The 18,331-nt window shown below is 38.9% G+C and overlaps 1 protein-coding gene across 1 annotated transcript; it reads left to right on the forward strand.

Moving 5' to 3' along the window:
* Nucleotides 1–14,151: 14,151 nt before the first annotated feature.
* On the forward strand, nt 14,152–15,949 carry DOGT1 (don-glucosyltransferase 1). The gene has a single exon (XM_079055550.1). The coding sequence runs from the start codon at nt 14,297–14,299 to the stop codon at nt 15,770–15,772; it is 1,476 nt and encodes a 491-aa protein (XP_078911676.1). The 5' UTR covers nt 14,152–14,296; the 3' UTR covers nt 15,773–15,949.
* The last annotated feature ends 2,382 nt before the right edge of the window (nt 15,950–18,331 follow it).

Genomic DNA, 18,331 nt, shown 5'->3' on the forward strand with positions numbered 1-18,331 from the left:
TATCGGCATCAAGCCTTTGCTTTCGTTTCTTAAAATTTATACCACATCGGCTATAAATACAACTCACCCTAGTTCATCCTCATCATGGGACTCATTGCCACCTGGTTCTCCCCATGACTTCCTTACAACTTCTAACAATGATACCAACCCTAATTTCGAGTACACATCCTACACTGACGCCGAATTTGCCATCCTTCACACTACATAACCACATAACCATTTCATATCTCTCTCCCATACCCTTGTCAACCTCTCATCTCCTAAAGCACTTTGTATTATGAGTCATATTGATGGCCACTCGCTTATCATTCTTATTGATTTTAGAGACAGTTATAATATTGTCGAACCTTGAATTGCCTCCCTTCTTCTCGATTGTACCAATCCCCTCATTTATAGTATTGATCGACATAGGATCCAATCTCCATTCTGATGGACCTTTTCTAGATGTCACCATAGACCTTAACAAATCGCCCTTCACCGTTCCCTTCTTTGTACTCCAAATCAAAGGTGCAAACAACATATTATGAAAGGTGTGACTAGTTTATGGTGTGAAATGGTTGTGAATGGTAACGAGGATTAGGGTGTTATACATGTCACTGGTTCAATACACACAAGGTAGACAACTATTATGAATTATTCGTTATATCGTCTGACATCTCCTTTGGGCTTTGCACTCTCCACTTTTCAAGCCACACTGAATGATTTATGTCTCGATGTAATATAATGCTTTGTGCTAGTATTTTTCGATAATATATTAATCTGCAACCCTTTTCGCAAAAAATATTACAAGCACCTACAATAGGTGTTTGCTATAGTATCACGAAACCATCCCACTCTAAACTCAAATGCATTTGGATGAACCGGATCCCCATGCAACTCCTTCGCTCTTACACCCCTTCCACCAACCTTTGCCACATGAGCCTTTGCTAACATGTCATTAGCAACCACACTCCCCTAATCTTAGATTTCAACCCCATACATCTTATACCCACTTTACACTCATCTACCCTCGCCACCAAACTCGGTCCCACCATAAAATGACCTTCTATCACTAACCTATGAATTGTGAAATGGTGTCTTTGATGGCTAAATTATGCAAAAGGCTAATAGTTTGGGCGTACGTGGTAAGGGTGCAAACCCTAGTTTTTAGGGTTTGTACCCTATTTAAGCATCGTTAAGTCCTAAGTCATCCTTCTTTCATCAGCCTCCAGCCCCAACTTCGACCCTTCCAAACACTAATTCATTTTGAGCATTCTTGAGCCATTTATGAGTGTTTTGGTGTGCATAGAGGAAGAAGAAGGAAGAGAGAACAACTTAGAAGTTTGGAACAACCTTGGATCTGGACGCTTTGCACCCTCCAACATCTCTGGAAGGTATAAAGTTCATACCTTGATGCTCATTTGGATAAATCTAGCTTATGTAGTGTTATTATGTGCTTTTGTCCCCAATCAATGTTTTCCTTGAGTATGGCATGCTCTAGATCCATTCAAGATGTCCTTTTAGACGTTTTGGAGCATTTAGAAGCATAAACATATAATCCTGATTGTTAGTTTCCTTCCATGCATGAGTTTCAAGGTCTTAATGGGTTAAGTAGTTAGGGTTTTCATGATTGGGCACTTATTAGCCATGCAAGATCATAAAGTTGGAAACTTTATGGTTAATAACGTTAGTTTAGGGTTGGATCTAGAATTTGAGCAAAAGAGCTTAATGAATAAGCTCTTAATGGAAGGATTGAGTGCAGGCAGCGTACGCTGGGCGTACTAAGTCAACCAACCTATAATTGGGTCACCACTTGTGTACACTGGGCGTACTCAGCTGTGTTGACCAAGTTTGACTTTTGACTTTTTCTGACACTGACCATGATTTGACCAAGTTTGACCTAAGGGTATTTTGGGTATTTTGAGTTGTATTTGAGATTGGTCATTATTTGATGTTTAGGTGACGGGTAGAGATGATATTCTGAGCAGGGACCTATTCTGTAATGCCCGTGTTTCTGGGCTAAGCATTAGTATAGTGATGTAATAGTCAGATCAACCATTGTAACCTATTTTGAAGTAATAAAGATGAATTATTTGAGTAATACGTGAATTATGTGAATTTATGTGCTTATTACTTGTTTATGATGATATAATAAATAAAGGATAAAAATAAGCGTCAAAAATAAAGTGTTAGATAAACCCAATATCGATGAAGAAAGTTGTATTGGTCATGACAAGGATTCCGGACATATAAAGAACGCCGAAATCCGAGTTATAACGAAGAAGTTATGACCTGTCGAAGTTTCACGACAAAATCGGCACGACACTGTGTGACGTAAATAGTGAATTTACGATAGATGACTTTTTGGCCTTAGTAATCTAAACCAAAGTTGTAGTATAAGTTAAACCGAGAGCGTGCATAAAAAGAACGCCCAAATCTTACTTCGTATGAGGAAGTTATGAATTTTCTAAGCTTTGGCTTAGCAGTGCACAGCCCGAAACTCGAATTTTAGATCGAACGGTTTTTGTGTAACATCCCAAAATTTAAGACCAAAAATTTCGTTTTGATTAATTAAAAACCGCTTAATAAATCTTGCTCAATCATTTAATAACATTCTTAATAAAACAATTATCAGAGTTTTAAATCCCAAAGATCATCTAGTGCGGAAAACATGGTGTGATGCGCTGCGATCGCCCCGAGCTCATTCCTTGGAAAAACGTTAATACCTGAAACAAATAACTGAAAACCGTAAGCACGAAGCTTAATGAGTTCCCCCAGATACCACATACCATACATATAAACTGATCCAAACATGCCACACGTAACCATGAGCTATACATAACAAACATATCCATAATCAAGTAAGGTGTTATGTGCCAAACATAGTCTTGCTGTATTGCCACGGGCCGCACGTGGTCTTTCTTGTCAAGCCTGGGGGCCACTCCCTGGGTCTTACAGACAAGTGCCAAGGGCCACCCCTTGGTCTTCCATGCAAGCATCACAAAGACAACTATACATACTACTCTACTAGGCTACTCAGCATACAGTGTGCCAGGAGCCACATCCTGGTCTTTCATTCCTAATAGTATACAGTGTGCCAAGAGCCTCCTCCTGGTCTTTCATGCATAATGCCTAGGGCTAACCCCCGGGTCTTCCTACCATACATAATAACATACTGTGTGCCAGGAGCCTCCTCCTGGTCTTTCATGCATAATGCCTAGGGCTAACCCCCGGGTCTTCCTACCATACATAACTAAATGGGCCGACATTATGGCCGTAGACCCATACAAACAGTGAGGAGACTCACCTCCTACCGCTGAAGCTGAACCACGAAAGCACAATCCCGAATTACTGCTCCAAATTCCAACACCTAAAGCCATCAATGAACCATTGCCATAAATATCCAAATTACCATAATACCCTTGAAGTCAATCGGTCAAAGTCAAAGTCCTGGCCAAAGTCAACCTTCCTGATTGACTCTACTCGCCGAGTCAACCCATAGACTCGCTGAGTTCTTAAACTCAGAAACTCTCATAATACGACTCAACTCGCCGAGTCACCCCAAGACTCGTCGATTTCAACGATCTCTGAGTCCCATCCTGTCCAACTCACTGAGTCACCACTCAACTCACTAATCTGTGCCTTAACCAGAAGAGGTTGGGGGGTCTGCGACCTGACTCGTCGAGTCCAAGAACAGACTCGCCGAGTCCACGACAATCTTCAACAGACTTGCCGAGTTGTTCTTCCAACTCGTCGAGTCCCTGCCCATCATCATACAACTTGCCGAGTCCACCCATGTGACTCGCCGAGTCTCTTCAGTCCTTAATCCATACAGTGGCTTTTCGAGCCATGCAGGGGCTCCAACTCATAGATCAACTCTTCTAAAGTCTAACCCCCACATAAAGTTGCAAACTTTACGTGAAACCAAGGAGCTAAAGGCCCAAAACACTCTAGGGATAGGGTTTAAGACAAAGGGGCTTCACCAACAATTCATTGACTGCTGCTTTAAGACATTCTGGACCATCACAACCCTAGATCTGAAGTAGCAACCTCAGATCTAAGCCCCAAACCCGAAATAAATCTCAATCTTACCAAAATAGCCCCAAAATCTCATTCAAGAATAGATATAGATGCAAAAAGGGTGAAGGTAACAGCTTATTACCTCCAAGATGACCTCCCATTGAAGAATAATCCAAATCTCTGTAAATCCCCTTGATCCAAGCTTCTTTATCTTCAAGATCTCTTCACAAAAACCACTTATCTAAGCTCCAAATTGCTCCCACGGACTCTCACTCACGATTTAGGGTTTCTGGATCTCAAAAGGGTGGTAAGGAGGCTGAGGGAGGGATATGATGTTCTTTATATAGGGTGCAAACCCTAAGATTAGGGTTTTTCTCGCCCATACTAGACTCGCCGAGTCCACTTGCCGACTCGCCGAGTCGGTCACTTACTCTATGACCCGGATCCCGCTCCGATTCGTCGAGTTCTTCCCTAGACTCGACGAGTTGACTCCTTGACTTAGAGCTTTTCCTTTCTTTTCTTGGCCTTTCTGATACTGGGTGTTACATTTTGGCCTACGCGACCTAAATGATAATTGAAGATCTCATTAATAGGAACTCAACGGTAAAAAAACAAACGAAAGCGGAGTCCGTATGTAGAAGTTATGAATTTTACGAGAACATTTAACAATATAATCTCCTCGTACTGTTAAATTTAAGATCAGTCGAGAAATAGCCGACTGAGTCAAAATGAAAGTTGTAGATCTTATTTTTACCTACGCGTGGATATAAAGAACGTCAAAAACGGAGCTCGTATGTGAAAGTTACGGATTTTAGAAGTCGGAAATGTGCTGTGCGAAAATGGGTGACGTGCCACAATCTTGGCTATTGCTTTCTCCCCAAGTCTTGCCACCAAATGGTGACATATGGCACCAAGTTCAGCCATATTTCACCCTATAAATAGAACATCTCCCACCGTCATTTTCTTCACACCTTTCCCATTTTTTCTTCTCTCTACTCTCTCTCTAAACCTCCCAACCCCCCCAAGCCCTAGGGAACTCCCCTAGCGCTAGAAGAAAGCCCCAGAGTGCTCGACGACTCCGAGAAGAAGAGCTTTTCGGCTTGGGAACGCTCCAAGCGAAGCCCGATTTTCGAGAAAACCCGTTGTAAGTGAGCTACGCCTACGCTATTTTTAATATACTTTTAATTAATTATAGTATTGTTATTAGGACCTTATAATAATTATTTAAGCTATTATTATGAGTTATATAAGTGTTGTTATAATATCTTTTTAACTACCCGCGGTACGGGGAATCTGGTTTAAAGGGCCGCATAGGGTTGCTAGATTTCAGAAGTGCTATATGCCAAAATGGTCCTGCCCTCCGGTGTTTTATGTCTGGCCCCTGTCTGTACATAGTGGTTGGAAAATATTGTTTAAACGCTTATATAATAATAATAATAATAATAATAATAATAATAATAATAATAATAATAATAATAATAATAATAATAATAATAAGTCACGATAAATATTAGACTAAAATCTAGTGGTAATAATACTAGGTTTCGTCGAAGGAAATTATTTTTAAGAAGCGAAGCGCTGTCTGAGTTCGGAATCACCACCTTTTCAGGTGAGTGCATAGTCACTTTCATCTTACACATAGATATAAAGTATTTAATATAAACTACGTGCTATGTGTGCATATTGTCTGAATACTTGCTGTCTATGCTGATGAAAGATTTTTATATATGTTTTAAATGATTTAAACTGTATATGTATTTTATATCTACAAAAATATTGGGGTAAAACATGGGTAGATGTAATAGACGATGTGTGATAATATGATGAGAGTCCTCGATGTTGTTGTTGTTGATTCTGTCATCTAGCGGAGTATGGATGACGACCACAGACTCTTCTAGACAGTCCAGTGGAACGCTAGCAGGCTCGCAACTTGTAGGTGTTTGTGAACGATGTGTTCATCGGTGTACTCCATCCCCTCATGGTTGCCTTAATGACATTTATTGTTGAGGAATCCCCTTAGCAGTAGTGTCCATCCCGATGGTGATCCTTAGGCTAGGTCCTTTATGATAGGTGTTTAGGGACGTAAAGTGAGGATAATGGGAACGGGTAATCGGGTTATTGTTGGTTGATGAAATTAAATAACTTTTTTATTGTGGGTTGAAAACCCTATGTGCTCACCAGGCTCCCAAGCCTGACCCACTCAGTTTCATGTATTACGGGTAGTGGCGCTCGAGCATAGATGTGATGTTTTGGATGAGGGATTACAGATAGAGGCCTGTAGATATGAATAAATGTAGTAAGGCTTATATTGTACTGTTTATGCTTTTGATCTGTATCGAACATGACATCCCAATGTTTTTTTAATGAAATACATTTCTACGGAAATGCTTTGATAAATCTTTATCATATTTTATTTTGGGAACAAATTCCACAACACTTTTATTTAAAATGTTACTCTGATTTTTAAAGAAAGCATAAACAAAATCGGTCTTTTTTTGCCCTGAAAATGGGGATGTCACAGTTGGTATCAAAGCATTAGTTTAAACGAACTAGGAATTTGTAGGATTTATAGACTTAAACTTAGAATGCTAAGCGATGATTGTAAGGTGTGAGCACTAGCTTACTTTAGGAATTATGCCTAAAATGCTTGTATGTGCTAAACGCTTTATGCCTTATGTGCTGTTAATTGTTCGGATCTATGGTCTGTTGCCGACCGGATCTGGAAACCTTATGTGTTTAGGATTCTAAACGTACGACTACGATATTAGAACTAGCATGTAAACGTTTCGGAGAGATAAGGATGATTTAAACATCTATCCTAAATAAAGATCTAAATTCACCTTATTCAGTGTATAGATCAAAATGGCAAGAACCCGCAGTGGAGCTGGGAATGCGAATGGGAATAGGAATCAACCCCTAGTGATTCAGCAAATACCTGTTGTAGTAGAAGTTGCACCCGAGCCAATCACCATGGCTGGAGTACAAGCCATGATTCAGACTATGTTAGCAGAACAAAGGGAGGAAATAAGGCAGATGTTGCACAAAAATAGGGACGAACCTACCATGCCCATTGAGCAACCCGAGCTGATTCCCGAGCAATCAGAGGAAGGGAACTATAGCCGCCATGTGAGTCAAGTTGGGACTCAAGGAGAATGAAGGAATGACCCGGAGAGGGGAAACGACAAGGATGGGCGGATGTATAAGAATTTCTTGGGTGCCAAGCCACCAAGTCTTTCAGGAAGCCCAAAGCCTGTTGAGATTATGGACTGGATCTCCGAAATGGAGACGGTGTTCGAGAGCTGCAACTGTAGCGAGAAATAGAAGACTGTCTTTGCAGTTAGGCAATTGAAGACCGGAGTCTTGAGCTGGTGGAAGTTATTGGCAGATATGATGCCACAAGGAGAAGCCCTGAAGAGGTCATGGGAAGAGTTCTTGGAACAACTTAAGATGCAGTACTGTTTAGAGATAAATCTGATTGATTTGAACAATGAGTTCCAAAACTTGAAGAAGGGGAGAATGAGCATTGACGACTATGCTACTGCATTCACTGAGAAGATAAAGTTATTTCCATGCCTGGTGCCAAACAAACTCTCCAAAATTGAGAGGTTCGCAAATGGACTGCCAACCGACTTTGGCCCGACGGTCAAGATGGCAACCACTCTGAAATCAGCTATTCGAGCAGCTAAGAATGTGGAGACCCAACAGAAGGAAAGGGGTCTGGAGAGGGTCGAGGTTGGTGAGAAAAGGAAATTCGATGGATCCTCGAGGTCCAGCAAGAAGAGTAAATTCTTGAAGTCTGGTTCGAGAGGAGGAGGAGCCGAAGTAAAATGGTGCGACAAATGTAAGAAGAAGCACCAAGGAAAATGTGACGGAGGGGTCACTTGTTTCAAGTGTGGAAATCCCGGGCACTATGCCAACGAGTGCATGTTCACTAAGAAGGTCTGTTATGAGTGCAACAAGGAAGGACACATTTCGAGGGACTGCCCGAAGAAGAAGGAGGCAGGAAGACCCAACATTCCACTGAAGTCGAAGGCAAGAGCCTTCCAGATGACGCTCGAGGCTGCAAAGGAGGTAGCAAATGTCGCTTCAAGTACCTTTCTTGTAAATGGTTTTTCTGCCAATATATTGTTTGATTCGGGAGCAAACTACTCCTTTGTATCGCATATATTTGGAGGAAAATTAGCATCTGGAGTCGAAGACTTCGCGGTCTATAGTGACGCATCTGGAGTTGGGTTGGGTTGTGTTCTGACCCAAAGAGAAAAGGTGATAGCATATGCATCTCGACAATTGAAGGAGCATGAAAAGAACTACCCCACTCATGATTTGGAGTTGGCAACGGTAGTATTTGCTCTAAAGATATGGAGGCATTACCTCTTTGGCACAAAGTGAAAGCTTTTCACTGATCATAAGAGTCTCCAGTATCTCTTTAATCAGAAGGAATTGAACATGAGACAACGACGCTGGCTAGAGTTACTTAAGGACTACGACTGTGAGATACTTTACCACCCCGGTAAAGCAAATGTTGTTGCTGATGCTCTCAGTCGGAAAGTCAACCTTGAAAGAAAAAGGCCAAGAGTGTTGACAATAGAGGTCGTATCGAAAATTGTGGAAAGCATAAAGAAAGCTCAGGAAGAAGCTTCAGAGAAGAATAACCGAAAGGAAGAACGTTTGGGTAAAACGTTAGTGTTCGGTACAAACAGTCAATGACTGAAGGTATTCCAAGATCGGATTTGGTTACCTAAGACAGGAGGAGTAAGAGATCTTCTGATGGAAGAAGCTCACAAGACCATGTACACAATTCATCCCGGCAACACAAAAATGTATAGGGACCTAAAACCCTACTACTGGTGGCCGAAGATGAAGCTCGATGTTGCAAAGTATGTGGCCGAGTGCGTAACTTGTGAAAGAGTTAAGGCACAACATCAGAAATCGTATGGGAGTTTAGAACCTTTACCTGTACCCATGGGTAAATGGGAAGACATCAGCATGGATTTTGTGACTAAACTACCCACGACGAATAACAGTCACGACATGATTTGGGTAGTCGTTGATCGTTTCACCAAGAGTGCACACTTCATAGCAGCCAACGAGAGGTGGTCTATAGATAAGCTTGCAAATGCTTACGTGAAGGAAGTGGTAAGACTTCACGGTGTTCCTCTGACGATTGTATCGGATCGTGATAGTCGTTTCACGTTAAGGTTTTGGAGTAGTCTACAAGAGGAATTGGGTACGAAGTTGTATTTGAGTACAACTTACCATCCGCAGACTGATGGTCAGAGCGAAAGAACAATTCAAACACTGGAAGATATGCTGAGAGCATGTACCCTGGAGTTCCAAGGGAACTGGGATGAGCACTTACCTCTGGTAGAATTTTCCTACAACAATAGTTTCCACTCGAGCATCAAGATGACACCTTATCAAGCTTTGTATGGACAGAAGTGTCGTACACCATCTTGTTGGCTTGAGGCTGGAGAAAAGCAGTTTATGGGCCCCGAGATAGTCCATGAGACTGCTGAAAAGTTGAAAGTAATAAGGAGAGGATGTTAGCAGCTCAGGATTGTCAGAAGAGCTGTGCTGATAAGAAGAGACAAACGATGGCATTCGAAGTTGGGGATTCAGTTTTGCTTAAAGTCTCACCGTGGAAGGGACTTATAATATTTGGGAAACGAGGAAAGTTGAGTCCAAGGTTTATTGGACCGTTCAAAGTTCTTCTGAGAATTGGGAACCAAACTTACAAGCTCGAATTACCCGAAGAACTAGATGGTATTCATAACACCTTCCATGTGTGTTATCTGAGAAAGTTCACGAGAGAAGTTCCCGACATAATTCCAATCTCAGAGTTAAGGATGGATGAGAATAAGAGGCTAATCGAAGAGCCCGAGGCAACTGTTGACCGTAAGACTAAGAAGTTACGACGCAAGATGGTCGATTTAGTGCTAGTCCGTTGGAAACATTCGAATGAGCCGAATCTCACCTGGGAAACAGAGAGTGACATGATAAGTCGCTATCCGCATTTGTTTTCTGATGCATGATTCCGGGACGGAATCATCCTAAGGGGGAGAGAATTGTAATGCCCGTGTTTCTGGGCTAAGCATTAGTATAGTGATATAATAGTTAGGTCAACCATTGTAACCTATTTTGAAGTAATAAAGATGAATTATTTGAGTAATACATGAATTATGTGAATTTATGTGCTTATTACTTGTTTATAATGATATAATAAATAAAGGATAAAAATAAGCGTAAAAAATAAAGTGTTAGATAAACCCAATATCGATGAAGAAAGTTGTATTGGTCGTGACAAGGATTTCGGACATATAAAGAACGTCGAAATCCGAGTTATAACGAAGAAGTTATGACCTGTCGAAGTTTCACGACAAAACCGGCACGATGCTGTGTGACGTAAATAGTGAATTTACGATAGAGGACTTTTTGGCCTTAGTAATCTAAACCAAAGTTGTAGTATATGTTAAACCGAGAGCGTGCATAAAAAGAACGCCAAAATCTTACTTCGTATGAGGAAGTTATGAATTTTCTAAGCTTTGGCTTAAAAGTGCACAGCCCGAAACTCGAATTTTAGATCGAGCGGTTTTTGGTCTACGCGACCTAAATGAGAATTGAAGATCTCATTAATAGGAACTGAACGGTAAAAAGACAAACGAAAACGGAGTCCGTATGTAGAAGTTATGAATTTTACGCGGACATTTAACAGTATAATCTCATCGTACTGTTAAATTTAAGATTGGTCGAGAATTAGCCGATAGAGTCAAAATGAAAGTTGTAGATCTTATTTTTAACTACGCGTGGATATAAAGAACATAAAAAACGGAGCTCATATGTGAAAGTTACGGATTTTAGAAGTCGGAAGTGTGCTGTGCGAAAATGGGTGACGTGGCACAATCTTGGCTATTACTTTCTCCCCAAGTCTTTGCCACCAGATGTTGACATGTGGCACCAAGTTCAGCCATATTTCACCCTATAAATAGAACCTCTCCCACCTTCATTTTCTTCACACCTTTCGCATTCTTTCTTCTCTCTACTCTCTCTCTAAACCTCCCAACCCCCCCCCCCCCCCCAAGCCCTAGGGAACTCCCCTAGTGCTAGAAGAAAGCCCCAGAGTGTTCGTCGGCTCCGAGAAGAAGAGCTTTTCGGCTCGGGAACGCTCCAAGCAAAGCCCGGTTTTCGAGAAAACCCGTTGTAAGTGAGCTACGCCTACGCTATTTTTAATATAGCTTTTAATTAATTATAGTATCGTTATTAGGACCTTATAATAATTATTTGAGCTATTATTATGAGTTATATAAGTGTCGTTATAATATCTTTTTAACTACTCGCGGTACGGGGAATCTGGTTTAAAGGGCCGCATAGGGTTGCTGGATTTCAGAAGTGCTATATGCCAAAATGGTCCTGCCCTCCGGTGTTTTATGTCTGACCCCTGTCTGTACATAGTGGTTGGAAAATATTGTTTAAACGCTTATATAATAATAATAATAATAATAATAACAATAATAATAATAATAATAATAATAATAATAATAATAATAATAATAATAATAATAATAATAAGACTAATAATTAGTCACGGTAAATATTAGACTAAAATCTAGTGGTAATAATACTAGGTTTCGTCGAAGGAAATTATTTTTAAGAAGCGAAGCGCTGTCTGAGTTCGGAATCACCATCTTTTCAGGTGAGTGCATAGTCACTTTCATCTTACACGTACATATAAAGTATTTAATATAAACTACGTGCTATGTGTGCATATTGTCTGAATACTTGCTGTCTATGCTGATGAAAGATTTTTATACATGTTTTAAATGATTTAAACTGTATATGTATTTTATATCTGCAAAAATATTGGGGTAAAACATGGGTAGATGTAATAGACGATGTGTGATAATATGATGAGAGTCCTCGATGTTGTTGTTGTTGATTCTGTCATCTAGCGAAGTATGGATGACGACCACGGACTCTTCTAGACAGTCCAGTGGAACGCTAGCAGGCTCGCAACTTGTAGGTGTTTGTGAACGATGTGTTCATCGGTGTACTCCATCCCCCTCATGGTTGCCTTAATGACATTTATTGCTGAGGAATCCCCTTAGCAGTAGTGTCCATCCTGATGATGATCCTTAGGCTATGTCCTTTATTATAGGTGTTTAGGGACGTAAAGTGAGGATAACGGGAACGGGTAATCGGGTTATTGTTGGTTGATGAAATTAAATAACTTATTTATTGTGGGTTGAAAACCCTATGTGCTCACCAGGCACCCAAGCCTGACCCACTCAGTTTCATGTATTACGGGTAGTGGCGCTCGAGCATAGATGTGATGTTTTGGATGAGGGATTACGGATATAGGCCTATAGATATGAATAAATGTAGTAAGACTTATATTGTACTGTTTATGCTTTTGATCTGTATCGAACATGACATCCCGAGGTTTTTTAATGTAATACATTTCTAAGGAAATGCTTTGATAAATCTTTATCATATTTTATTTTGGGAACAAATTCTGCAACACTTTTATTTAAAATGTTACTCTGATTTTTAAAGAAAGCATAAACAAAATCGGTCTTTTCTGGCCGTAAAAATGGGGATGTCACATATTCAACTATTTGTTCGGACTAAGAGGTGAGTTTTCCTCACTGTACTTACGGGTCAAAGCACCAAGGCCGACCCATTGGATTGATATCCTGGTTTACTGTGTGTTTTTATGCTCTAGTGATCTGTTAGATCTATATCCTCATATATAGGATGTTGTTATGTCGTAGTGATTTGTTAGATCTGTATCCTAGTATATAGGATGTTGCTATGTTGTAGTGATCTGTTAGATCTGTATGACTACCTATATATGCTAGCTATTGATTGTTATGGTATATGTTGATATGTGATGGTTTACTAGGTTGAGGCGGACCAGCTGATACTGAAGGCCAAGACACCCGAGGCGGTTTGGATAGACTAAAGGCCTGCGAGGCAGACCAGTCAGGCCGAAGGCCCAGAGAGTGGTACAGATAGGCTGAAGGCCCGGTGAGGCGGTCCAGTCATACTGAAGGTTCATGTATGCATGCTGTTGTTGTTATATCGTGTGGTGGTACTTTGGGGAAACTCACTTGGCTTCGTGCTTACGGTAGTTTATTGTTTCAGGTACTTCAGAGGATCGTGGGAAGGCGAATGCGTGATTGTGCACATCTTCCTGTTTTTATAACATTGGATATTGGGATACTCTGATTTTAAATAATACTTTTGAAATATTGGTTTTGTAAAAAATCTTTATGGAAGAAATGGGTTGTTTTTGAAAAGTTAAAATTTATTGTGATTTTTGGGATGTTACATTTATATACGTAATGGAGAAAAAGGAAGCTAATTGGCTGGAAACGGAACTGGATCGGAAGAAGATGAAACATATGTTGAAAAATTCTAGACACACTGCACATTATAGAAACATGCGATGTATCCCCGACAGGATAACTTGGAGGGAACATGACAAATGCTTATTCGCAACACGACTTTTACATTGTTGTGTGTCTTCTGAAAATCTATAAATAGCATCAAATTTTTGACACAATGATATATATGGAAATCCAACACAATTTGGTCGAAAATTAACCTACAAGACACCATTTTGAGGGTCTGAAAGGCGGCCGGCTGGCTGTTATGATGATGATGACCAAATTTTGTAGCGAAAGATTAGTATAATTTAGAAGAATGATGACCAAATTTTGTAAGTATCAGCTTCCGTGTCTATCACTAGATTTAAAATGTGACAATATGAATTCCGTCGAGGGTCTGCACTATTTTTAAAATAGAAAAATCGTTGCTCTAAATTTCGTAGGTATTGATCTCTTTGTTCTAGTGGTTACATATTCTTATGCTCTTGTTTAGTGAAAAGTGTTCAACTCAAATGTTTGGAAATTATTTTGGTTATCACCACAAATGTTGCATTATCTCTCTTTTGGGTATGAGTGCCATGGCCTATTCACCTTTCTAGATTGAACCATGTGTGATCAAGATTATAGGCATTTCAGTATACATCTCCTGCACTTCTCTCTAAAGCAGGCTGGCGGTGTCGTTGTAGCCACGCATTCTTTTGATAACATGTGATGACTACACAAAACTGCCAAACTTTTCTTGTTTTATACAAATTGTTTGTAATGCTAGATGCTGCTTTGATCTTTTTCCTTTTCACATAAAGCTCTTGACTTTGTGGGTTTTATATGTTATTTAAGAGAACACCTCTTCTGCAAATTCGTCATAGAAACAAACAAACACAGAAGCTTTCCCAGTTCAAAGTTCAATTAAAATGGTTGCACCTGTGACTGACTTTCATGTCGTCATGTTCCCTCTTATGGCTCAAGGCCATATGGTACCCATGGTGGATATTGCCCGAATACTAGCTCTTCGTGGGGCCATGGTGACAATATTCACCACTCCTCTTGTTGCCAATCGATTTAGACAAGTTATTGAACGAGCAAACGAATCCAAGCTCATGATCAAGTTACTTGAACTCCAGCTCCAATTAGCAGAAGTTGGTTTACCCGAAGGGTGCGAGAGCTTTGACACACTTCCATCGTTTGAGTCTTCCAATAAACTATTCGCAGCTATCAACTTGTTAGAACAACCAGCGGAAGATTTGCTCCGGGAACTTTCTCCTCCTCCATCTTGCATAATCTCAGACTTTTGTTTTCCCTGGACCGGAGACGTGGCTCAGAGGCTTAACATTCCACGGCTCGTGTTCCATGGACCCGGATGCTTCTGGCTCTTGTCCATGCACGTTATCTTAACTTCTAAAATGTTAGACACGATTGAATCGAACTCAGAACGCTTTGTGCTGAGTGGCCTGCCTGACCGAGTTGAGTTCACTAAACCTCAGCTTACTGGTTCCTTCAAAGCCAGGACAGCAGACCAAATGGAGTTCTGGAGTCGTGCTGCAGCAGCGGAAAAAACAGCATACGGGATCGTGGTTCACACTTTCGAGGAGTTAGAACCTGAGTACGTTAAGGAATTAAAAAAAGCAAAAGATACCAAAATATGGTGTATAGGCCCTGTTTCTCTATGTAACAAAGATAACTCGGATATAGCAGAGAGAGGAAACAAGGCTACGATCAACGAGTATGACTGCTTGAAATGGCTTGATGCAAGGGAACCCGGGTCGATCGTCTACGTTTGCTTGGGAAGTCTTACACGTGCTTCTACACAACAGTCGATCGAGCTTGGGCTAGGACTAGAGTCCACGAACCAGCCCTTCATATGGTGCGTAAGAGACAAAACTGAAGAACTAGAGAAATGGTTTTCAGAAGAAGGATTCGAAGAAAGGGTGAGCGACCGAGGGTTGATAGTCCATGGATGGGCACCACAAGTGTTGATATTGTCTCATCGAGCAGTTGGTGGTTTCTTAACACACTGTGGTTGGAATTCTACCCTCGAAGCAGTCTGTGCAGGTGTGCAAATGGTTACATGGCCTCATTTTGCTGACCAGTTTATTAACGAAGCATTCATCGTAGAGATTCTGAAGATTGGGGTTAGGATTGGTGTGGATATTCCAGTTCCTTTCGGGGAAGAAGATAAGATGGAAGTGTTGGTGAAGAAGGAAGACGTGAAGAGGGCTGTGGAATGTTTAATGGATGAAGGCGAAGAAAGAAAAGAGAGAAGGAAGAGGGCGAGTGAGCTTGCGGAAATGGCGAAGAGAGCAATGGAGGAAGGAGGATCTTCTTATCTCAACGTATCATCGTTGGTTCGGGATCTAACAGATATGCAACTCAAAACCAGAAGAAAGTAGAAAACTATTACTCCCAAACATATTTTTATATCTTGGTGTATGATATCTTTATTTATAGATTGTTACGTATCAATAAGTGGCTGTTAAAAGAAAAAAAGATTGTTAGGTATCAGTTGAAATTTTGTGGGGGTGAATTTCATAGATTTAATTGACGAGGCAAATCAGTTACATGTCCAAGTTTTTTTTTTTTTTTTTTTTTTTTTTTTTTTTTTTTTTTTATAGTATCTTTAGAGTAAATTATAGAAATGGTTTCTGTCGTTATTAAAACTTTATGCATCTGGTCCCACGTTATTTTTCTAATTAGTTTGTCCTTAAAGTGGAGGGTAGTTTCGATTTTTGTCCTGTCTTTTCCAGACTTTTCGCTACTCTAATTAAATTAATTAAAACGAGTAGACCGAGGGTGTAAGGGTGTATTCCTCACCATTTATATTTTTCTATTCTACTACCAATTTTATATACACTCATCACAAACAAGAAATGGTTATTTTTCATTTCTCTTTCGTGTGTGTTTTTTTTTTAATATATTATATATCAATATTATACTTTATTTGTAGAGAAAACAATAAATTTTAATATATTTTTTTATAATTTTTTATATATATATATATATATATATATATATATATATATATATATATATATATATATATATATTAAAAGTTAAAGAAAATACAAAAATAAAACTGACCAATCACATGAGAAGAGAAAAGACAGGGTACCATCCTCTCGGTCTTCCCCCGCACTGCTTAAACCGCACCCAGGGTGTGGTGTTTCTAGATGCAAATCCCATTTCCCCTCATTTTTACCGCTCTATTCTTTCCGACCTTAAGGTTATTATAGAAAAGTAGAGTGTTTTATCATTGATCATAACAATGTTTTGATTTACTTTTTACTTGTAATAATGTTCTATCGCATATCAACATCAAGTATATAATCTTATTTACATAAATTGGTTTACCTTTTTAATAAGGTTTATTTGAGTTAAAATTATACCATAACAGTGTTTTATCAGTGGTCATGGAAGCGCATTGGAAGAACTTTGTGGGGATGAAGAATTTTCCCGAAAAGGAGATTAATGTCTAACTGCCATGGCCAATCGTATTGGAATTGTATTTGCTTCAATGTTGGTATATAATTCTGTTATGATTTTATAAAATTTCATTTTTTTTACCTATCTATTTATCAAATATAAGGGTAATAATAGAAACGTATTTATATTTACTTTCATATAACAGCTTAGTTTAACCTATAATAGCAATGTACTTATATTTTTTATTATGTGTAAAGAAAATGTAAGTACATTGTTATTACGAGTTACATATTGTTATTATTGTTGAAAAATGTGAGCATGTTGTTATTATGAGTAAATAAATGGAACTGTGAGTAAAAAAATAAAGTACATTGTCTATATTTATAAAAAGAGTACATTGATATTTCCTACAATTTACCCTAAATATAAACATAACAATTACAATTTGGTCATATTTGTTCAGGAGTTCTCATTTGTACGTTACCGAGCTGCCAAATCACTTGACCCAGTAATATATTTCTCATTTTAATTATACCTCTCGGTCATATAATCATATATTTCTCATTTGCTACTCTAACCCTCCAGTATACCGTCAACAACGATGTATGCTTAATCATAAATGATTATATGACAGAGAGGTATAATTATATATGATTATACCTGTTTATACATATATGCCTAATCATAAATGATTATATATATATATGTTTGTTCACAGATTGAGTAATCATATATGATTATGGTGGTTGGTTGCAGATGAAGTGGTGGTGGCAGAGGTGGCGGTAGTATAGGTAATAGAGGTGGCAATGGTTGGGTCGGTTGGTGGCGAAGGTGATGATAGTAGTGGCAACGATGACGGTTTTGATGGTGGGGGCAAAAAGACCAGACGTCACTGAATAATCATTTATATTATAACTTTCTTGGCACGCCGGTACGTCGGAGAGTCAGAGCAACAAATGAGAAATATATGGCTAAGGTTGAATCTCAAGATCTCCATTTTTTTTGGAATCTCAACGGAACCTATATATATATATATATATATATATATATATATATATGTGTGTGTGTGTGTGTGTGTGTGTGTTATTGTATTATAACTATCTATTGTGTGAATGTATGGTTGATTGTGGACCAATCATTTTAGTTATTTTAAGAAAGTGATTAATAAATATTATTGAATTAAAAATAATTGAAAAATACCATCTATTTTCATTATAAGGGTATTTTAGTCAATCGAGATAAATTTAAAAAAGGAAAATTCCAGATTTTTAGGGATAATTAATTCTCTTAATTTAAAAATTAATTTTAATTTTTTTAATTAATTTAATTTTAATTCTATGTAATTTTTTATTATACCTTATTATATTTTTTTAAGAATGACATTCTGATAAAATGATATTCTATACAAGAATGACAGGATACATATTTCTGACAGAATACATATTTTGATTAAATGAACTTCTTGAAGAAAGACAACATTTTTAAACTATTAGTTGAAAAATAACCAAGATCCTTGTATATTCATGAAT

This window comes from Lactuca virosa, chromosome 6 (assembly GCF_052849685.1).
Source record: "Lactuca virosa cultivar CGN04683 chromosome 6, Lactuca_virosa_CGN04683_v6, whole genome shotgun sequence".
Taxonomy (NCBI): Eukaryota; Viridiplantae; Streptophyta; class Magnoliopsida; order Asterales; family Asteraceae; genus Lactuca; species Lactuca virosa.